The sequence below is a fragment of the Meriones unguiculatus genome, chromosome 3, assembly GCF_030254825.1.
Source record: "Meriones unguiculatus strain TT.TT164.6M chromosome 3, Bangor_MerUng_6.1, whole genome shotgun sequence".
Classification (NCBI taxonomy): domain Eukaryota; kingdom Metazoa; phylum Chordata; class Mammalia; order Rodentia; family Muridae; genus Meriones; species Meriones unguiculatus.
Window position 1 is genome coordinate 130,283,159 of NC_083351.1, and position 22,867 is coordinate 130,306,025.

A 22,867-nucleotide genomic window follows, 5' to 3' on the forward strand; every position below is an offset into this window, starting at 1 on the left:
TTGTATCCTGCTGTAGCCTCCTCCATCATGTCTTCCCGGTCCCACCCATTTAATTTTCTTTAAATGCATTACTGCTCTCATCTCTTACTTATTTCTTGTCTCCAATGTTTCCCAGTGATTAAGAATTTCTTTCCTTTTCTCACAAGTGCTGTTGATCATTTATTTTTGTTTAGAACAATATCTCCTGAAGCCCACGCTTGCCTCATGCTGAGAAATTGAGAATTGCTTTGAAGACCTAATCCTGCCTCTATTGCCACATGCTGGGAAAGAGTCCTGTATCTCTTTCCAAGCTGGGCCTTGACTGGTCAGTAAGAAGGAAAATTAAACTAGTGCATCAGTGTCCTCCAAACTCTCTGGCTCTTATGGAGCACTTACAAATGAAGAGAGACCTGTGTAAAAACTGAGTTCACTGGCCAACAGTAAAGCAGATGTAGTCACAGCACTAAAGGGAGGAGCAAGAAAGAGGGTGTTTCCATGGTTTGGCTGTAGTTGACATTAGCAATAAGTGGGGAGGTCATCAATTCTAAATGAATGCCTCAACTGGCCATTTCTCAGGTTCACAGACCAGAATAACAAGGATCTGAATAAAGAACTAAACTTATTATGAAACTGTATTGACATTACTTCAATTGACTGAAACACCAGCAGTTGGGTAATATAGGGTATTTTTCCTAATTGTAATTTTTGAAGTGGAAAAAACCTTCTTTTCAGGTGATAAGATCCATCTTTAATCTAGGCCAGAGTATCTGGTGGCAGCCTACATATATAAAGGACATTGAAGATGGTAGCTCTTTCTATTTTTCTGCTTGCCCTACTCTGGCTAGCATGACCACTTTCTCCCCTCTGGCAATAGAGCCTCCTTTTTCATAATTCTGATATGTACAGAAGACCAGCTGAGACATCTAGCTACATGGACTGAACCTCTCTTTTAGTCCTTATCTTTCTCTTGGTAGACAGTCATTGTTTGACTAGGTAGACCACAGCCTGTGAGCCATTCTAATACAGCCACTTTCTACATATATAGAACGATGCACCAGTTCTGTTCATCTAGAGAACCTTTCCTAAGTTAGCTGTGGGGTTTTGTTGTTGTTTTTCCACCTTCCCACTGAGGAAAATGTGCTGGCTAACAATAGTGCTCCATGGTGTTTGTCATCTGTTTTCTGCTTTTCTCCCAGGCTTGTGGAGAGTTTCATACCTAGCAAATGAAAAGAAGCTCCAGTTTATCTAACCCCAGCATGAAGTCACAGAAAGAAAAAAAAATCTTGCTTTGTTTCCTAAAATCTCTCTTTAATTGTTAATATTCGTGACACCCTTACACCTATGGCACAGATTATTCACTACTCTGCAAGTTGATTAATAAACTGTGCGAGCTATCCTCCTGAAGGGGGAGTGTCTAATGAACACTGTGACTGTGATATGAGTTGTGAGAAGCTCTGAAGTCGCCAAGGTGGAAGGGTCACTTCCCACAAAGGGGAGGAGCGGGCTGCTGAGCAGCAGAAGTTGGGGTGGTCGGTCCTCACCAGGGCTGAGTGCTGAAAGGGACAAGTCTGCTCTTAGCGGTCAGACACAGTGCTACTGGAATGCAACGCAAAAATGCAGATCTCAAAAAGGTCTGGCCCTGTACTAGAAGCCTGTGTCAGTAATCTTTAAGCTCTGTCCTTTCAACACACGCTACCCCCTAAGGGAGGGTGCTCATGTCACTCAAAATTCACTGGCCAATCAGAACCCCATGGCGAACCATCCAGTAAGAAGAGGAGGAGGGCGCTTCCGGGCCGTGCTGCTGTTTACCTTCATTGCCGAGCAAGCTCAAGTGGTTGTTCTAACCTGCTGTGAGCGCTGTTGCTGGGTGCTGTGAGCGGAGCTCAGGAGACATCGGAACCAAGACATGGTGAGCACAGGGTTACTGTTCCTAAGAGAGAAGAACAAACGGCTGAGCAGCAGGAGCTGGGGTGGTGGGTCTCCCCGGCCTGGGTGATAACAGGCAGAAAGATGTAGCCACCTGTAAGGTTCCTTGTGGTCCTATTTGCTCCGTGGACCCGGCGGTGCCATCTGAGTAACTTCGTTTTGGGAGCTACAACTACACAAAGTGTTTAGAACAGAGGCTTGTGTTTAGAAACATCCTGGGCAGGGTACCAAACTCGGAGAGGCCTTGTATCTCTAGCATCATCTAGAAATTTTGCCTTAGGTATTTAACATTTAGGTGTAAGAGCCATCTGGAATTAATTTGTGGAGGTTGTAAACGGCATCACATGTGTTGGGTAGCAACTGATATTAAGCTCTGATGTAAAAGAGTGGAATTGATGATGTGAAGGATTTATCAAGTAGAATTTAGCTGAGGGAGGACTGTCTCTAAATCACCCCATCAGATTAGTCGTATGCTATCCAGGTTTGTTAGCGATTAGGATGCTAAGATACACATGTTTGTCCAGAAATATGGTCCAAGCCATGAGAAAGGAGACAACTCAAATTTGCAACCAGCCACTAGGCCCATCCTCATATCAAAGAGTAGGCCTCTAACAATCTGCTCCATGGGGCGTTACAGGGTCACAGCCAACACCAAGGCCTGGTGTGCCATAAAGGTCCAGTTTTCTTCTGAGAGAAGCATAGTTCTGCCACATGGGTAGACAGACACCTGGTGTGTTGAGTGCTGGCCTGACAAAACGTGGCTTCCCCTTATGTTGTCCTGTATCGAGAATGACATAGTTCTTTTTCAAACCCAGTAACTTGCTTTTCAGAGCCAGTAACAGCCTGAGGCCTAAGCCTGGGGAACTTTCCCTAAGGCCATAATGTATTGATCAAACAAACAAACAAAAACAGAGCTCCTTTTCTGAAAACAGGAAGGTGCTTGGGAGAGTTGGAAATGGTCTGGAGCCAGGACCTTTGGGGAGAGCTTGATTGAGAGTCTGCAAACCCAACTCTTACCATCACATGGAGCTGTGGTTCCTCTTGTGTAGCACTGTTTTGTTCCACTCCTCCTGAATTTGTCCCTTTGTGGGATAGTTTCTGCTAACTTCATAGAAATCTCCCTTGTCCTTTCATTTCTCCCCTGGAAGTAGTAGACAAGCTGCTATTCTTATGAAACTTCCCTGGCATAAAATACAGCTTCTGAGAATGGGGCCTTTCTGTTTGGAAGAAAGATCAGAAGTAGCTGGAGGCTCAGAAATAAAACAGATCAGGGGTCACGTTGTGTTATTCTGTGGGTGATATGAAGTCTGTGTTCACTTACCTTCCAAACACATAGGTAACATTGGTCACGTTCACATTTTCCCTGGTTGAGTTTTCTGTATGATTTAATTGAGAAAACAAAAAGAATGAAAATAAAACATGCTCCAGAATTGAAAAATAATTGAGAATGTGACAGGGGATTGTGTATTAGCATGCAAAATAAATTCTTGATAGAAGTAGGTTGGAATTTTGCACAGTTGGCAACTAAATTTAGTTAAAACCATATTATGTTTTTATAGTTGATGTAAAATTACACATATTTAGTGTATGTATTCTGTTACATTTGGACATACTACCTACACCCAAGTAGCCCAATTACCACAAACAATACAGTCAACCTTGTTCTCCTCATGATTTCATTCTATCCATGTATATGTGTGTTTACAGTATACAGAGTTCTCATAAAGTGACAGGATTGCTATGGATCCCAGCAATCTTCTCGGTATATTTTTCATACATTTGAAATTAGCTTTAGAAGTATCAGAATTCTCATGCTCACTGTAGTCATATTCACAGTGGCCTAAATTTTAAAATACCCTCAGTACTCATTTGTTTAGAACAAGCTGAATGGCTCAGGAGGACATTGTGCTAAATGAGAGAAGACAATAGCAATGGTTAAAGGATTATACACTTTTAAAGGACTCCCACAATTAGTGTAGTGTTGGTCATCAAACAGCATTTAATTGGAGCCTGAGCAGTGTGGATACACTTCTTCCTCCCACCTGATTTTAATCTTTAATGAACTCTCATTTGTCAGATGGATGGGAGAGAGAGCTTCAGCCATCTTGTCTACACTACAGGTAGCAATAGAAAATGAAGGACAGGAAGAACATAGAGTCTAGCTGAAGCAACCACTTTCAAAGGGATGATATACAAAGAAAAATAATTAAATGTCAATATTTTTATAGTAAGCGTTGTTATGGAGATGATAAGCAAATGTACTATTATAGTATACTGTAAAAATGCAGAAAGTTGCTTTATTTGGAAGGTATGGGAGCTTTCTGCCAATAAGGCATACTAGATCAAAAAGTGAAAATGGGGTTAAGAAACAGACTAACTTGTATGAATTTAAATAATGATAATAATAGTTTACCAAAAATGTAATAGTCTTAGACAGGTGACTCATCTCTTTGTTTTCTTCTGGTCAGTTAACCAGCGTTAAATGGTAACACTTTCATTTTTGCTTTGGGGAATGTGCTTAAACATTTAACATTTTTGAGCAGCAGCTGCAGCAGCTTCATGCCCTCTGTGTCTTCCTTCTCTTCATCTTCCCCTGCCTTTGGCTCTCTACAACATAGCCACCCCAGCACCCTGGAGAGGTTAGAAACCAAACTGCACATCCTCAGACAAAAGATGGTTAACCTCAGAGCCACAAATGTAAAGCTCATGCGCCAATTGCTCTTCATGAATGAGAGCATCAAGTCCATCAAGTGGATGATTGAGGAAAAGGCCACCATTACCAGCCGAGGCAGCAGTCTCAGTGGCAGCCTGTATAGTTTGTTGAAAAACCAGAGCACCTCCTTACCTGGCAGCTACAACAGCCTCCATGATGGTAGAGATGGGCTGAATGGCAGCTTGGTAGGAAGCTACCTGGACACTTTGGCAGTGATGTACCAGGTCATCAGACCCCTTCGGACTTGGATCAGTTCAGTGACAGCTCCATCATAAAGGACTGCACAAGCATCCCAAGTTGGATTCTGAGTACTACTGCTCTGGCTAACGATCCAGTTTTTTGCATGGGACTGCAATTACCTTGTATGTATCCTTCTCTGCTGCTGTATTTTTAGTGTGATTTATTTTAATAAGGCAACCTTTTTTTTTCTTTTAAATTGGTATGAATTTTTTTTATTTTTTATTTATTTTTTTATTTTTTTTATCAGTTACATTTTATTAACTCTGTATCCCAGCCGTGTCCCGATCCCTCATTCCCTCCCAGTCCCTCCCTCCCTCCCTCATCTCCACCGTGCCCCTTTCCAAGTCCACTGATAGGGGAGACCTCCTCCCCATTCATCTGATCCTGTTTTATCAGGTATCTTCAGGACTGGCTGCAAAGCCCTTCTCTGTGGCCTAACAGGACTGCTCCTCCCTTCGGGGGTGGGGAGACCAAAGAGCCAGTCATTGAGTTCCTGTTAGAAATAGTCCCTGTTCCCCTCACTTTGGGAAACGAATTGGTTACTGAGCTACCACAGGCTACATCTGAGTGGAGGTTCTAGGTTATATCCCTACATGGTCCTTGGTTGAATGTCAGTCTCAGAAAAGACCCTGTGATAAGGCAACCTTTTAAAGAAGCTCATTTTTAAACTGCTTAATGGTATTTCTCCTAATGGTAATGCTCCTAATATTTATCTAGACTGATTTATTTTTCTCTGTTACAATTATATTTTTATTTATTATAATAAGTCTTCTCCCTTTCTAACAGTAGCACAGACAAAGTAGAGGGGAAAAAATAATCAATAATTGTTTCTTCTTTTGTTTCAGAGTGAGGGGTCAGGGATTATATGAAAAACTTTGCTAAATTTTACAATAAACCAAAGTCTGGTAATTTCCAAAAAAACATTTAACATTTTTATGTATCAGTTTATGTATGTTTATTGTATTTTTTAATTAATGTAGCTATACTGTAAAATATTACATATATATATTTCTCTTTTTTAAAAATAGTATTTAAATATTACCTTTCTTGAAAGATAAGCAAGAGTATTCTTTTGGATTTAAATGTGTGGGTATCTCTGTAATTCCACAATCCAAACTAGTAAAAGATAACCCAAGAAAATGGCCCAAGGTTTGTTTCCTGCATGATAAATATTTCACAGTGCTGAGAGCAAAAGTTCTGATTTCATAGAACTAGACAGGCCCAAGAATGAGCTTGTCATAAACCCCTATGTGATGCTTACCCTCTAAACAATCAGAGTAAGGACCATATCTGTCAAACATGCTTTTCCTGTCTTCACAATTTCACTTCTCTTGCTCATTATTGCTTCCTTTCTTCTTTACATTTTAATTTAGGAAAAGTTGATTTAATGTTTTTAATTGAAAATGGAATGTTCTCTTATTCAATATATACCAACTACCATTTTCCCTCCAGTTCTTCCACCTTCATCCCAGCCCTTCTATTCTCCTGCCTCCCAGATCCACTCCCTCTCCTGTTTCCTCTTCAGAAAAGAGCAGGTCTCCAATAGAGGAGAGCCAAAAAGGACAAAGCAAGAAGGAAAGAAAGAAAAAAAAAAAAACATAGTAAGGTTGGACAAGCGATCTCAGTAGGAAGAAAAGAATCTGAAGAGCAGGTAAAAGTGTCAGAGCTACAACCACTCCCATAAAAACACTACCCTCACAGCCATAACATATAAGTTTAGGACCTCGTGTAGATCCATGTAGGCTCCATACTTGCTATTTAAGTCCCTGTGAGGTTCTTGGCCATCCAGACAATGTAAGCCATGTGTTGCCTCTCATGCCCTGGCCTCAAGTTAAACCAAACATTGTTTGGGCACTCAAACAAGTTCTGTACCACCATATCCCTGCACATCTTACAAGGAGACAGATTGTAAGTCCAGGATTTTGGAGCTGACTTCGTATCTAGATTTTTTCTTTCTGTGGCCTGTAGTGTACATTCTCACCCCAAATAGACTAGAACATAGGGGTAAAGGCTCTAAGACTGCATCCACTCGACCACTCTAAATTCAGCGTGCTGTGTGGAAGTTGTCCAGTGCAATGGGTCCCTGATGTTTGTTTTCAGAGAGTCTGTTCTAGCATCTTCATGGCTTGCATAGGAATCTCTGTAAGACCTCCTTGACCCACACGTCAACTGAATGTAACCCAGTCCCACCACTGAAGCCCTTCTTGGCTACAGACGATAGCCAGTTTAGACTCCATGTGCTCCTTTACTATGAGTACCCAGTCGATCTACCCTAATAGATTCCAGAAATTTACCAGTGTACTAGGTTTCTATACTAACCCCTAGAAACTCCAGAATTTCAGCTGTTTCTTCCTACACTGAACCTCCCTCCCTTCCACCCCAACCCGTTTCCTCCTACTCCTATTGCCAGTCACCCCCAGTCCACCCACAGTAGCTCTCTTTTTTTCCTTTCCAGGGAGATTCATGCTTCCTGCCTATGCCCTTCCTCTTTACCTAACCTCTTTGGGTCTATGGATTGAACCTTGATTATCATTTATCTAATCTCCACTTACCATTGTCATTCTGGATCTGGAATATCTCACTTGGGGAGATTTTTCTACTTGAATCCATTTGCCAGTAAATTTTATGATGTAATTTTTTTAGACAGGTGAATAATACTCTATTGTTTAAATGTGCCAAATTTATTCATCCATTCTTCAGTTGAGGGACATCTAGGTTGTTTCCAGTTACTGGCTAGTATAAATAATGCAACTATCCCATAGTTGAGCAACTGTCCTTATGGTAGGATGGAGCACCTTTTGCCCAAGAGTGCTATAGCTGTGTCCTGAGATAGATGAATTCCCAGTTTTCTGAGGAACCATCATATTGATTTCTATAGTGGCTCTAATAGTTCACACTCCCACAACAAAAGAGGAGTGTTCCTCTAGCTCCATATTCTTGCCAGGCCACAGGGGAAGAGGATGTGCTGACTCCTGGTGCAACTTGCTTTGCTAGGGTGTATTGCTGGGGTCAGGGCCCCATTTTTCTGAGGAGTAGAGGAGGGGTGGTATAGGGAGGGAGGATGGAACTGGGAAGAGAGGCGGGAGGGGGTAGGATCAGGATATAAAGTGGATAAATTAATTAGTTAATTAATTAAAAACAAGTGTCTATATGTGATAGGAATTATGTCTGGGTCTTCAATTTAATTCCATTGATCAGTGTATCTGTTTTTTTTTTTTGCCTTTATAAGAGAAAGTTTTATTGTTAATTATTTACCTTAATAGTCTCAGAAAGAAGAACAGATATTAGTTCAGTCCAACATGATTTGCAGTTGGCAAAATCTAGTGAAGCAGGTGTTTTGATTGCTAAGGATTTAATTTGGGTGCTCTTAATACTTAGCCATCTAACACTTCGAACATAATTCAAAGCAATGCATCATCCCCTCCTTTTCACTTTAAAATCACAGCTACCTCCCCTCATTGTAGAAATATCTTCATTAAATATGTTTCCCAGAGTACTGGTTCCCTAGAGCATACAGCCATGAGGACAGTGCACAAAAAGAAAACTGAAAATAAAACTGTTTGATAATTTACTAATCTAAGGAGACAAAACCTTCTAATATATTAAGAAATAAATCCAGTTACAAATTCATGAGTGGGTCTATGTGAAAGCTCTGGTAGAGTAACTGAAAACAGCCGGTTATTTACAAGATACACAAGCAGCAACGGTGCACCTAGCCCAGCACTGGCCCTCAGAAGCCAAAAATGTTCTCTCTGCTGTAGGCCACATAAAAGAATCCATCTTCATCTTTTTCCTTCTCGTAAAGCTGTCCCATAGTTAGGCTGGACTGTGGGACTCTCTTGTCCACAAACAGAAAGATGGCCTTCTCAGAAGGAAGCTGGATCCTTTTCCTGATGATCCTCATGAACTGAGCCACAGTGATGTCAGATGGAACCAAGTACTTCCTTTTATCAATGTCAACAATTTGAGAGCCTGAGACCTTTTCCACGATCACTGGAACCGGTCGGGGCACTTCGCTCTGATCTTCACGGATTCCATGCATCTGTGTTCCAGCGAGTGGTCCTCCTTAAACATCCACTTCATGGTAGCAGGAGGCAATGGAGGCGGCTCTTTGAGCCACAGTCTTCCGCAAAGCGACCATAACCTAGTTTTTATGTCAATGCCATGCAGTTCTTTTCTTGCTCAGGATTGTATTAGCTATCCTGGGTTTTTGTTATTCCATATGAAGGAGGGAAATGTACCTTTAAAGGTCTGTAAACTATTCTGTTGGAATTTTGAATGTGATTGTGTTGAATCTGTAGATTGTGTTAGGATGGCCATTTTTGCTGTTAATTCTACTGACCTACAACTATGAGAAATCTTTCTACCTACTTGTATATTCTTCAATTTTTTTCGTCAAAGACTTGAAGTTTTTAATCATGCAACTCCTTTACTTGCTTTATTAGAGTTACTCTAACACATTTTATATTATTTGAGACTATTGTGAAGGGTGTTGTTTCCCGGATTCCTTTCTCAGGCCATTTGTCATTTTTATATGAAAAGGCTACTGGTTTTTCTTGAGTTATTCTTGTATCTAGCCACTTACCTGAAAGTGTTTATCACATAGAGAAGTTTGGTAATAGAATTTTGGGGGTCACATATATATATATATCATCTGCCATTTAGGATACTTTGACTTCTTTCTTTTCATATTATATTCCTTTGATTGTTTTGGGGTGTATTATAGCTAGAACTTTAATATTGAATAGATATTGTAAGAGCGGACAGCCTTGTTTTGTTCCTGAATTTAGTCAATTGATTTGAGGTTTTCTGCATTTAATTTGATGTTGGCAATAGGATTTCTATAAATTTTCTCTATTATGTTTAGATATGTTCCTTGTATCTCTAGTCTCTCCAAGACTTTTCTCATGCAGTGGTATTGGCTTTTGAGGAAGGCTTGTTTGGTGTCTGATGGGATGATGGTGTGGTTTATTGCTTTCAGTTTACTTTTTATAGTAAGTTACATTTACTAATTTTCATATGTTGAACCATCCGAGCATCTTTAAGATGAAGCATATTTGATTATTGTGGGTGATCTTTTGATGTTGCTTGACATAAGTTTCTACTAGAATTTTATTGAGTATTTTTGCACCTATATTCATGAAGAAAATTGGTCTTTCTTGAGTTGTTATGTGCTTGGGTATCAGGGTAACTCTGGCTTAATAAAATGAATTGCATAAGGTCACCTTTGTGTCTATTTTGTAGAATACTTTCAGTAGTATTGGTGTTAAGTCTTTAAAAATCTGTTTGAATTCTACGTTAAAAACATCCTGCCCTGGGCTCTTTTGGTTCAGAACTTATTGTGATTTCTTCTATTTCACTAGGGATTATATGTCTATGTCTATAAATTCTCTATGTTATTCTGATTTAACATTGGTAATGTGGTACCTATTGAGAAAATTAAATGTTCATGTATATGTATAACATATAAAATATATGTACTTTAAATTTTCTAATTAGGTGCAGTGCAGGTTTTTAAAGGAGTCCTGAGTCTCAGAAATCCCCATTTTCTGTTGTTATGTCCCCTTACCATTTCTAATTGTATTACTTTGAATATTCTTTCTGTCCTTCAGTTCATTTGGAAATGAGTTTCTCTATTTTAAGAATTTTTCTAAAAGAGCTAACTCTTTGTTTCAGTGATTCTTTGAATTGATTATTATTATTATTATTATTATTATTATTATTATTATTATTATTATTTCATTCATTTTAACCCTCAATTGGATAGTTTCTTCCTATCTCCTCCTCTTGGGTGTGCTTACTTCTTTGAGTTTTCAGGTGTGTTATTAACTTGCTCCTATGAAATTGCTCCATTTTCTTTTAATGTAGACACTTAGTGCTATAAACTGTCCTCTTACCACTACTTTTATTATATCCCATAAGTTTCAGTATGCTGTGTATTCATTTTCATCGAATTCTAGAAAGTCTTTGATTTCTTTCTTTTTTTCTGTCTTAATCACTTTTTATTCAGTAACAGTTGTTGAGTTTCCACAACTTTGTAAGTTTTATGTTGTTTCTATTGTTGATGAAATGAAGCATTTATCCATGGTGTACTGATAGGACATAGGAGGTTATTTTAATTTTTTTATCCGTTTAGACTTCCTTGTTGTTCAGTTACTTGGTGACTTTAAAAAAGATCCATGAGGTGCTGAGAAGAAGGTATATTCTTTTGTGTTTGGGTGGATTGTTCTATAAACTCAGTTAGGTTTATTTGTTTTTTAATGTCAGTTAGCTCAAGCATTTCTCTGCTTAGTTTCTGTCTGGAGGACTTGTCCATTGGTGAGGGAGATATTGAAGTCTCCCACTCTGAGTTCATGAATATCACTGTGTGATTTAAGCTGCAGAAGTGTTTCTTTAACAACTGTGGGTGTTGTTATGTTTGGGACATAGATGTAAGAATTGGAAGGTTCTCTTTATGGATTTTTTTTTTTCTTTTCTGGTGCATATGTCATATCCTTCCCCATCTCTTTTTATTGGTTTTTGTTTGAAGTCTATTTTGTTAGCTTTTAAAAATACTTATACCTTTTAAAAATTTCTAGGTCCATTTGCTTGGAATATCTTTTTCTTCCCCTTTACCTTGAGGTAAGGCATATTTTTGACATTGAACTGGTTTTCTTATATGAAGTTGAAGGATGGATCTTGTTTTTCCTTCCATTCTGTTAATTTTTCTGTATATGTCATTATTTTTTTAATTGGGGAATTAAGGCTATTGATACTTAGAGATAGGAATAAGCAATGATGTATCTGTTATTCTGTTAGTAGAGAAATTAGTGGTGTGGGTGTGTATGGGTGTGTGTGCACGTATGCACACACACATGCATTTTCCTTTCTTTGCTTTTTCTGATACTGTGAGATTTTTTTTAATTTCCTCTGCGTTCATGTATGTATTTAGCATTCTTAGGTTGTAGTTTTCCTTGTAGCACCTTCTGAATGGCTGTATTTCTAGATAGATGTTATTTAAATTTAACCTTATCATGGAATATCTTTTATTTCTCCGCTTATGATTATTGAAAGTTTTCTGGATATAGTAATCTGGGCTGGCATCAGTGGCTTTTTAGAGTTTGCAGCACATATGTCCATGCCCTTCTGGTGTTTAGAGTCTCCACTGAGAAATCAGGTGTAATTCTAAGAGATCTCTTTTATATCTTATTTGGTCGTTTTCCTTTGCACCTTTCCTTTGTTATGTATGTTTAGTTTTTAATTATTATGTGATAAGGGGACTATCTTTTATTATTTGGTGATTTTGTACGCTTCTTGTACCTTGATAGGCATCTCCTTCTTTAAGTTAGGGAAATTCTCTTCTGTGATTTTGTTGTAAATATTTTCTGGACCTTTGAGCTGGTATTCTCCTTCCTCTATTCCAATTATTTGTGGGTTTGGGCTTCTCATAATGGTCCAGAGTTCCAGGATGTTTTGTACCATGAAATTTTTAGATTTTACATTTTCCTTGAATGATGTATCCATTTCTTCTATTGTATCTTTAATGATTGAGATTCTTTCTTCCATTTGTATTCAGATGATATTAGGGATCTTAGGGATCTAAGGAGGTGTGGCCAATGTGGAGGGAATGCTGCCTCTGGTGTGCTATTCCACTGCTAGGGGCAACTGTGAAAATTAGGTGTTGGGTAACAGATAGTGTGGTAGACCTGTGGACAGCCTTCCTGATCTTTTGGAAGGCATGGCATATGTTTGAGCAAGGGGTGTCTGCCCAAGTAGGTGTTCAGACACTAAGATGAGGCAGGAAAGGAAGGTTAGGTGGGGATGGTCCATTGGATGAAGAGGAGGTGTGGACAGGAGGAAATGAAGCTGCCTCTCATATTTTTCAGGATGTTCTGTGGTATCTACAGTGGGTGTGGAAAGGGAAAGAGAGAGAAACAGCACTAGGGGCAGCCCTAAGTATTGGATCTCAGATAACAGAGAGTGGGGATGGTCCACAAGCATCATACCTGGTCTCTTACCCTATATCTTAATACTGATGATCAAGTTCTCAGGATTTTTTTTTCCTTTTTCTTTATTTTGATTTTTGTTGTTAATCTGTAAAAGACGTTTAATTGTATAAAACTAAGGAAAATTACTATGTGGGCTAAGCAGGTCACTCAGGAAGTATTCTTCTTGGGGTAGACCTAACTTCAGATACCAGCACCCATGTCTGCAGGCTCATAAGCACCTGCTGCTTGAGATGCAGGGGATCAGACACCCTCCTCTCTGTTGTGTCATCTCTACACACATGGACAACATTCTGTCTCTCACATACAACCATAAACAAAAGTGGGGAGACTTGTTTTCAAAACTGCTTTTATGACTTTTGAAGGAATTTGAGCAAATAAGCTGCTTCAGGTGTTTAATACAATTAAATTAATTGTATTAATTACATTTAATACATTTTAATACAATTAATATTAAATTAAATATTAAATTAAATTAATAAAATACAATTAAATACATAATACAATTAATTACATTTTTAAAAAAAATCTGTTATCTTGTCTTTGGTTTTTAAAACTTTGCATTTCCTCAGTCTGCTGCAGACTTAAATACAATCATCATTTATAGGAAACAAAATGCTTTCTAAGTGATGCTAATAGACATCTTTTTTTCTTAATCATAAGAGAATGAGATACTTTTAGTAGTCAATACTACTTTCTCCAAAATTAAAACATTAGAATTCTTAATTTTTCCACTTTTAGTAAAATAGCCAGGCCTCCACTCCCAATCTATTTTCTATTATAGAAAAAGGAGAGAACAGAGTGCTCAGGATATGTACTGACCACTGATTTTTTGATTTGGATTTTGATTATAATCTTGTAGATTATTAGTTAAATGAGTGTTATATTTATAGGTTTGTTTTTGTATATCTTTTTTTAAGTGGTGCAATCTATGTTTTATGATTCTAATTATTATAATCTAATTGTATGGTTGTTTCCCTAGGAAATAATAGCACTTTACCTATTTTTGTCTTCTGAAATTTTACTACATTGTCTTATGAGTTTATTGAGTTTTTGTGTGAGGACTTTCTGTTGACAAACACTTTCAGTTTCCTTTTTGCCCCTAAAGGCTTGGTTCTTCTCGTTTCTTGATAAATCTCCCCCCACCCTCATTTGTTGCAGTCATCAGTATTTGGGTTTTGCTACTTAAATGGTTGATGTTGCACATAGGGAGTGGAAGTAACCAAACCAATAGGTGGATGAGAAGTTGCAGTGAGAGGGTCATCTAAGCCCTTTGAAACTGAAGGTTCATGTGCCTGAGACAGAACTTCAGGATTTGGTGTTTGCATTGTTGGGTTTCTTCTGTTGGTCTAGTCTTCTCTCACTATGCACCCATTCTTCTCTACTCAATTGGAAAAGGTGTTCCGTGCCATTGAATGTTGGTAAGATACAACTTGTTTTGTTTATTTTACAAGATGTGACAGTCCGGAGATTTCCTGGAGTATCAGAAGAGACTGTGGACACTTGGACAGTGTAGGGGCTGTTGCAGACAGGGAGATCACTGGGAGTCAGATTAAATGCATTTTTATATTGGGATGACTATGAGACTATATGACAAGAATCAGAATAGAGTTGGTTGAATCACAAAGCTCCCAGATAGGATTATGTCTTTGAACATTCTTCTTTCCTTGGTGGCTTTCTTTGGGGAGGTTATGGGATCTTTTGTAGGAAAAACTTTTCTAGATGAAATTCCTCATTGGGGATGGGATTTGAGTGTTTATAGACTCAACCTACTTCCTGTTCTTTGTGTCTACTATAATGTGGTTGGAACTGTTCATTCAGCTACTTTCTCATGCTGTCATGCCTTCACCATTATAAACTCTATTCCTAGGTCACATAAGATACAATAGAAACAATTTTTATTCAGTGGTAAGCTATTTTCCTAGCTTAATATTTTTATATTTTGAAATTTTTTCTGTATTTGAAGACTATGTTTCTCTATGTATCCTAGACTGTCCTCAAAGTAGGCTTATAGACTAGCCACGCCTCGAATTTAAAGATCCAACGAATCTGGCTCTTGATTGCTGAGACTATAAGTAGATCATCATGCCTGGGTTTGTTTTTGCTTTTATGTTATTGGCTGCAAGGCCTGGAAAGTAGGTTTTTTACATCTCAAACATACATTGTTGCTAAGCTTCATCCACATCTTCAATTTTAAAACTTGGCAGGGAGTATCATTCTATTTTCTAGGATGGCATGTACTTATGATATTAATACTACCTGAGCCTTCTGAGTCATTGGATTGCAGGTGTGACATTCTTCCTACTTGTTGTGTGTTTGTTTTGAATTTATGTTGGAATGAATATGAGTATTTTGCCTGTATGCATAAATAGACACCTCATGTTTGCCTGGTCCTCACAATATTCAGAAGATGGCATCAGAACTCCTTAACTGCTTGGAATAATGGATAGTTGTGATCAGCCATGTAAGTACTGGCAAATGGTCGCTTTTATTTTCAGGGCGAGGAAGAACTCTACATTGTTGAGCTGTATCTCCTGCCCTATGTTGTTAATTTAGCACCAACATTTACACGTTCATCTGTCCATTTGTAACTTTAAATACGCATTCCCTTTTAGAAGATCTTGTTAAACTTATTGTTTAAACTAAGGCAGCTCAGATTTCTGGAATATGTATATAGAACAGGAAGGGATGTATAAATCTTAGGAACTTAAGGAAATACTTCTGAGTTGTTTTTACCTTTCTTGTTGGAGTAGTTGATTTTTGGAGGAGAGAAAGGATTTTAATATGTGTGTGGCTGTTCTTGAACTCATTACATAGACCAGGGTGACATCTAACTCAATGAGATACTTCTGCCTCTAAAGTGCAGAGATTAAAGTCGTGAGCCAGTAGAGCCAGCTTGCTCACTGTTGTAGTTAATAGTTGTTCATACAATTTCTCTGATTTGTGCTCAGTAGTGTTAATCTGTTTGATTTCTCTTTTATGTTTGTTGTTTAGCATTTCTCTTGCAAGGCTATATCCTATTCAAAGTGTACAAAAATCAGAGAGGTGAACCTCATTATTAAGTTTCCTTCTAAAATTGCTTTGTAATTTTGTTAGAATTTCTATGTCAGATGATAATTGGAGAAGAACGAGAATTATATGAATATATTGGCAATGAAGCATACATCTTCAATGTTGTCCATATCGTGTTTTCTGTTGTGTATATATTTGTGATATTTTAGGATGTAGTGACCTATGATGATGTTCATGTGAACTTCACACAGCAAGAGTGGGCTTTGCTGGATCCTTCCCAGAAGAGTCTCTACAAAGATGTGATGCTGGAGACCTACAGGAACCTCACTGCTATAGGTAAGACTGAATTTTCTCTTGTTTCTCTGTAATTTCAACTGAGAAGGAAAAATGAGGTGAATTAATCAGGCATGATTTTAAGGTTCATTGAAGATAGTAATGTAAATTTTGCATAATTTCCAATAATATATCATACATTTTCTGATTTTATTTTAGGCTATAATTGGGAAGACAACAATATTGAAGAACATTGTCAAAATTCTAGAAGACATGAAAGGTAATTTTCATTTACAAGCTGATACAAATATGCCACTGAAGAAATTTTAGTGTGTCCTGGAAGTTTTAAGGAAAAGCAATAGTATGAATAAACACAGCCTTAGCTGTATTGATCATTATTAATACTGTGCACCTTAGTGGTATGTATTTTATTTGTGTTTTCAAGGCATTCTTGTAAGAAAGAAGACATGGCAACAACGCCTTTACAGATATCACTATATGAATCATAACCGCATTAGAGCTATGCTGTTGATCTGCCAATCCACTTAGTCTTGTACCAACCACTCAGATATTGCAAAAGGTATACACATTGAATAGGTGATAAGTGTATGTCCAAAACCTTCTAATAAGCACATAGTCCATAGTAGAGCTGGTGATACTCATATACTTGTAGGAATATTGCTAAAGTTTCATAAGAGGGGCAGTTTATAGAAGTCAAGGAGCTTGCTGTGGAGAAACCTTAGTCCCCATACAACATGTTTATGGAGGAAAAAAGGTCAATCTGTGTGACTGCAATGTGCAAACCTGTTCTTTCTTATTCTTCCTTTCATAGGTATATTATATGTCACAATGGATAACAAGCCATGTATGCATGAGTGATGTTGAAAGAAGCAATGTACCTATCTCTATCCTAGAGCAATTAGAAAATATGTGGTAGTCCTCAGCTAGGCTACACTTTTTTTAATGTGATGAAGTTTACAATTAATGGGTTTTATAACTTCATTGGGAAAATGTTCATAATATCACACTGCAGAAAATCTACTAGGAATGTGGAGATTCTTTTCTTGGTCCTGGTTTGCTTTGCATAGTATGATTCACTACATTGGAAAACTTAAGAATGCATTCAGTGTGGTAATTCTTTAAGCTTTTCCTGTTCTCTTCACATTTGTGAATCACCTCATATAGGAAAAGGATGCTGTAAGTGTGAGCCATGTAATAAATGCTTTTAACATCACAGGTATCTTCAAAGATGGAAAACAACCCATAATGAAGGGAACACCCTAAATGTAAACAAAGTGATAAAAACTTAATATCTGAATTCTCTTTAAAATTAGACAAAATTGTAAAAATAATTCATGCAGATAAAAAGAGTCATCAGTGTAATAAATGTGGTAAAGCTTTCACATGTTTCTATTATCTTTACAGGCATGAACGAAGTCATACTAATAAGAAACCCTATAAATGTAATCGATATGATAAAGCCTTTTCACAAAATCATCATCTCCAAATGAATAAAAGAACACGTACTAGAGAGAAAAGTTACGAATGTAGTGAGTGTGGGAAAGCCTTTGCACGTCACAGTCACCTTCAGTGTCATGAAAGAATTCATACTGGAGAAAAACCCTACAACTGTAATCAATGTGGGAAAACCTTTACATGGTACTGTAGTCTTCAAAAGCATGAAAGAATTCATACTGGAGAGAAACCCTTCAAATGTAATCAATGTGAGAAAGCCTTTTCACAACACAGTAGTCTCCAAATGCATAAAAGAACACATACTGGAGAGAAACCTTATGAATGTAATCAGTGTGGTAAAGCCTTTGCACGTCATAGTCGTCTTCAAAGTCATGAAAGAATTCATACTGGAGAGAAGCCTTATGTATGTAATCAGTGTGGTAAAGCCTTTGCACGTCACAGTAATCTCCAACAACATAAAAGAACGCATACTGGAGAGAAACCTTATGAATGTGACCAGTGTAACAAAGCCTTTGCATGTCACAGTACTCTCCAAAAACATAAAAGAACACATACTGGAGAGAAACCCTATGAATGTAACCAATGTGGAAAAGCGTTTACACGTCAGTTTTATCTTTCAGTACATAAAAGGATACATATTGGAGAGAAACCTTATGAATGTAATCAGTGTGGGAAAGCCTTTGCATGTCACAGTTTTCTCCTAGCACATAAAAGAACACATACTGCAGAGAAACACTATGAGTGTGATCAATGTGTTAAAGCCTTTGCATGTCAGAGTCATCTCCTAATACATAAAAGAATACATACTGGAGAGAAACCTTATGAATGTAGTCAATGTGGTAAAGCTTTTGCATATCACAGTAGTCTCCAACAACATAAAAGAACACATACTGGGGAGAAACCTTACACATGTAATCAATGTGGTAAAGCTTTTGCACGTCACAGTCATCTTAAAAGGCATGTAAATATGCATAATGGAAAGAAACCATATCCATGTAATCAATGTGGTAAATCATTTGCAAGTTACAGTAATCTCCAAATACATAAAAGAACACATACTGGAGAAAAACCCTATGAATGCAAACAATGTGGAAAAGCCTTTACACGTCAGAGTTATCTCCAAATACATAAAAGAACACATACTGGTGAGAAACCCTATGAATGTGATCAATGTGATAAAGCCTTTACATGTCATAGTTATCTCCTGATACATAAAAGATCACATACTGGAGAGAAACCCTATGAATGTGATCAGTGTGCTAAAGCCTTTATATGTCAGAGTTACCTACTGATACACAAAAAAACACACACTGGAGAGAAATCCTATGAATGTGATCAGTGTTCTAAAGCGTTTACACGCCATAGTTATCTCCTAATACATAAAAGAACACATACTGGAGAAAAACCTTATATATGTAATCAGTGTAGAAAAGCCTTTGCACATCACACTCAACTTCAAAGACATGAAAGAAACCATACTGTACAGAAACCTTACAAATATAAAATAATGTGATCAAGTATAATGGCATGTAAAGTAAAGCCTTTATGCTTGGCTTTAAGTAAAATGTATAGTAAAGCTTTTATATGTCATTGAGTGAAATGTTTTAGGAAAGCCTTTGCTATATTTGGATTAATAAGTCGATGCTGAGGAATTGTTTTGAGATTGTTTGAACTTCCAAGGAATGTCTCTTCGGAAAATCTGCACTTGCTGCTATGCGGGAGCTTGTAGCTACACAGAACTTGGTCCTAAAACACTCCTAGGTAACCTGGTGTTCTTTTTTAACTATGGCTAGGATTGAGATTTGTGCAGGTTGTCTGCTCTCATGGACGGAAAGAGGAATATAATTTGGGTAGGTGAAATTTTCCCAGCCCCAGTTAACCTTGTATAAGGCTTGAATAATTTAAGTGGGGTGAACTCGTGGGTGTCAAGTCTTTTCCAATAAGCCTGAACCCTTTGGAAAATGAAGGCATAGCATCTTGGTGAGCTTCTCTCTCCACTTTGGCATCCACAGCCAACATCAAACAATAATGGAGCATTTTCACAATACAGTAGTCTCCAAATAAATAAAAGAATATATACCTGGGCAAAACCCTACCAATGTAATTGTTGTAAAAGCAAAAATCCCAGATGTCCAATTTGACCAATGAAGAGTCAGGAACCAGATGCTGGAGTAAAAGCCTCTTAGCTTAGAGAGGCAGCGAAAAGATACAGCTGACCTTCCTACTCAGCAAATGTCCCAGAAGGAAAAAATGTCTTCTTCCTGCTCCATGTTGTCTTCAATACCTTCCAACACAATGTCCCTCCTTTCTACTTTCTGTGTCTTCTTATGTTTACTCCCTGTTAAGTGGTTGCTTGATCTGCCTTTTGACCCTTCATTGATGTTATTTAATCTTGTTTAGAGAAAGCTTTTGGGTTAAAGATGCATGCTAGTTGATGAACCAACCACATCTAAAAACAGATTTTTCCTGTACGCATACTGGGAGTTCACAATGTGCTCAAATATCCTGCTACATGTAGTCAGTATAATCAAAGCCTTGCATATCACAGTAGTCTATCCTCAAATACATAAAAGAACACATAGTGGAGAGAACCCTATGAATATAATCAATGTGATAAAGGTGTTTGATTTTCACAGTCCTATCAAAATCATGAAAGAATTCATATTGAAGAATAACCAACACTATGAATGTTATCTGTGTGGTAATTTCTTTGCATATCAAATTACTTTTTTATATTGTGAAAAGAATTCATACAAGTGTAACATCTTTACTGTGTAATCAATATGTTAAAGACTTTGCCAGTCATAATACTACATGTCACAGTAGTCTCCATATACATAAAAGAATATATACTGGGGAGAAACCTTACAAATGTAATCAATGTGATAAAGCCCTTTCACACAACAGTAGTCCTCAAAGGCATAAAATTCATAATATGGAAATGCCTTCTAAATGTAAATCAATGTGATAAAGTGTAGTGATACTTTTGTTTGGCTGTAAAATGTTTTAAAATTAAAATGTAAAACATTTGTTTTTTTCTTTGAGTAAAATTTTGCAGCAGAGCCTTTGCTTTGTTTGGATTAGTCAGTGGAGGCTGAGAAATTGTCTTCAAATTTTTTGACCTTAAAGAAATGTTGACTCTCTAGTAAATCTGCATTTGGTGCTACATGGTAACTTATGGCTGTACTAATCTTGGTCCTAAGATGCTCCTGGCAAATGTGGAGTTCTTACTTGGGGGTTTTCTGCTGTCACAGATAGCAAGGGTAAGATAACTTTGGTAGTTTGAACCTTTCCCAACTCCAATTAACATTGTATGATGTTTGAATAAATAATTGGAGTGAGCTGGCAGAGTGTCTCTCATTTCCAAGAAGACTGAATCCTTCTGCTTCTTGGAAGATGAAGGCTTAGCATCTTAGCATCTTGGCAATCAATGTGGTGAGGCCTTTGCACATCACAGTGATTTTCTAATGTACAAAAGAACACATACTGGAAAGAAACTATGAATGTAACAAATGTGGAGTGTAAACTATTCTTAACTCAGCCTCAACATCATCCGCTCTGCCGAGACTCCGTGGGCACAGCCTATTCTGCTTAAGCCCCTGGTGTAAGAAACTCGGACTTCTCGGTGTTCTTTCCGAAGAGTCATGGAAATGAAGGCACCACCCATGTCTTAGGATATCTGTTTTCTATGGCTACCTCACAGCCAAACTGGCTTGACAAAATAGGCCTTTGGATCAGCAATGGTCTAGTCTTTTCCCTGTAAGAAGTAAAGAAAGAGAGCAGTGTAGAGGGAGAGACATTAGTCCACAGCTGATGCACTTATGTTTATCTTTTTTTTTTTTTTGAGACAGGTTTTATCTGAAATAACAAAGATGAAAATAAATACCTTTTTTTCTGTCTGTATATCTTTTTTTTTAAATTGATACACAGACACCTCTATTTCTGGGATTTCAGAGACACATCCAAACACACCATAGAAGAAAATGCTGACTGTATTCCAATGTGTGTTTTAAATTGTCTTTAATTGCATTGGTGCTGAAAGCTGTAGGTTTTCTGTAGGGTCTAGAGAATGTTCCTGGTAAGTACTTTTCAATTAGTACCCACTGTTGCACACAGATGACAAAATAGATTCTCTCTACTCCCTCATCTCTCCCCCAGAATAACCATGTTTGTTCCTATACAACTAATTATAGTTGTATAGGACTATAATACACCTCCACCATGACACCAGATATGTCTTCATTTAATACAATGATGCATTTTGCTTTGTCCCAGACAGGCTATAACATGGAAGCCTTAAAACTGCTTTATGAAGACAAAGGTCTGGAGAGCCTGCAATCACCTTCAAAAAGACCAGTTTAACTATAGTTTCCTTTGAAACATTCTCGTTGTATTCACAAATCAAGCTTTCCTATAATCCCCATCTAGAAAAAGAGGTTAGGGAGATTTCCCCCAAAGTAATAGACATATATGTCCAGAGAGTGGTTCATGTAATAGGCTCTGAGACTCTGAGGACCCAAAATTCAGTGTGAAGTGCACCTGGGTGCTCTGTAGAGACTGGAAAAGGATATTTGAAATAGAAAGGCCAGTCTGCATAGCACTACTATTCTGGCTGCAACAGAAGTATGGAAGACTGACACAGATTTCTGGAAGCAAGATTGTCACACTGTCAGGAAGCAGGAAACTACTGAAGAGGAGGCATGACAGGCAGCTCTGTAATTTGGCAGAAATGAAACTCACAAAAAGACAAAGGAGAAAGACGCTCTAAAGTCTCTTGACATTTGAAAGTTGGTGGCAGTGTTGGTGGTGGTGATGGTGGAGATGATGATGGGGATGGTCACTGATAGAAGATGGTGCTTTTATCAGAACGTTCCACCTGATTTAAGCTCTGCACATTGCACATGCACTAGTGTCAGAGCTACAACCATTCCCAATATTAGGAATCCCACAAAAACACCACCCTCACAGCCCCAGCAAATAAACAGAGAACCTGGTGTAGACTCATGCCAGCTCCATGCTTGCTATTAAGTCCCTGTGAATTTCCTGGCCTTCCAGTCAGTGGTAGGCATGGATTCCCTCTCCTGTCCTGGACCTCAAGTTAAAGCAATCATTGTTGGATCACTCAAACAAGTTCGGTGCCATCATCCCTTACATATCTTGCAGGATTGTTCATGGAAAGCTTTGTAGCTGTCTTGGTGTCCAGGTTTTTCTTTCTGTAGGCTGTAGAGTACCTTCTTGCTCCAAAGAGACTAGAACATAGGAG

At 37.9% G+C, this 22,867-nt stretch overlaps 1 protein-coding gene and 2 pseudogenes across 2 annotated transcripts; 2 read left to right on the top strand and 1 right to left on the bottom strand.

Annotated features, from left to right (window-relative positions):
- Nucleotides 1–1,607: 1,607 nt before the first annotated feature.
- Nucleotides 1,608–20,945, top strand: LOC110564888 (zinc finger protein 431-like). 2 transcript variants are annotated; one of them, XM_060380542.1, is made up of 4 exons: nt 1,608–1,888; nt 16,107–16,191; nt 16,348–16,408; nt 17,554–20,945. In XM_060380542.1, exons 1-4 carry the CDS (start codon nt 1,886–1,888, stop codon nt 19,115–19,117), a joined length of 1,713 nt encoding a protein of 570 aa, XP_060236525.1. In that variant the 5' UTR covers nt 1,608–1,885; the 3' UTR covers nt 19,118–20,945. The 2 variants fall into 2 exon arrangements, with proteins under 2 accessions (XP_060236525.1, XP_021518111.1); XM_021662436.2 differs by having other exon boundaries at nt 1,611–1,888; nt 16,065–16,191.
- LOC132653236 (leucine rich adaptor protein 1-like) lies at nt 4,465–4,945 on the top strand (annotated as a pseudogene).
- On the bottom strand, nt 8,295–8,944 carry LOC110564889 (gamma-aminobutyric acid receptor-associated protein-like 2; annotated as a pseudogene).
- Nucleotides 20,946–22,867: the final 1,922 nt, after the last annotated feature.

Coding starts and splice junctions, on each gene's coding strand:
- LOC110564888 (XM_021662436.2), top strand. Junction 16,192..16,347: donor CAGGAACCTCACTGCTATAG/GTAAGACTGAAT, acceptor ATTTTATTTTAG/GCTATAATTGGGAAGACAAC. Junction 16,409..17,553: donor AATTCTAGAAGACATGAAAG/GTAATTTTCATT, acceptor TTATCTTTACAG/GCATGAACGAAGTCATACTA.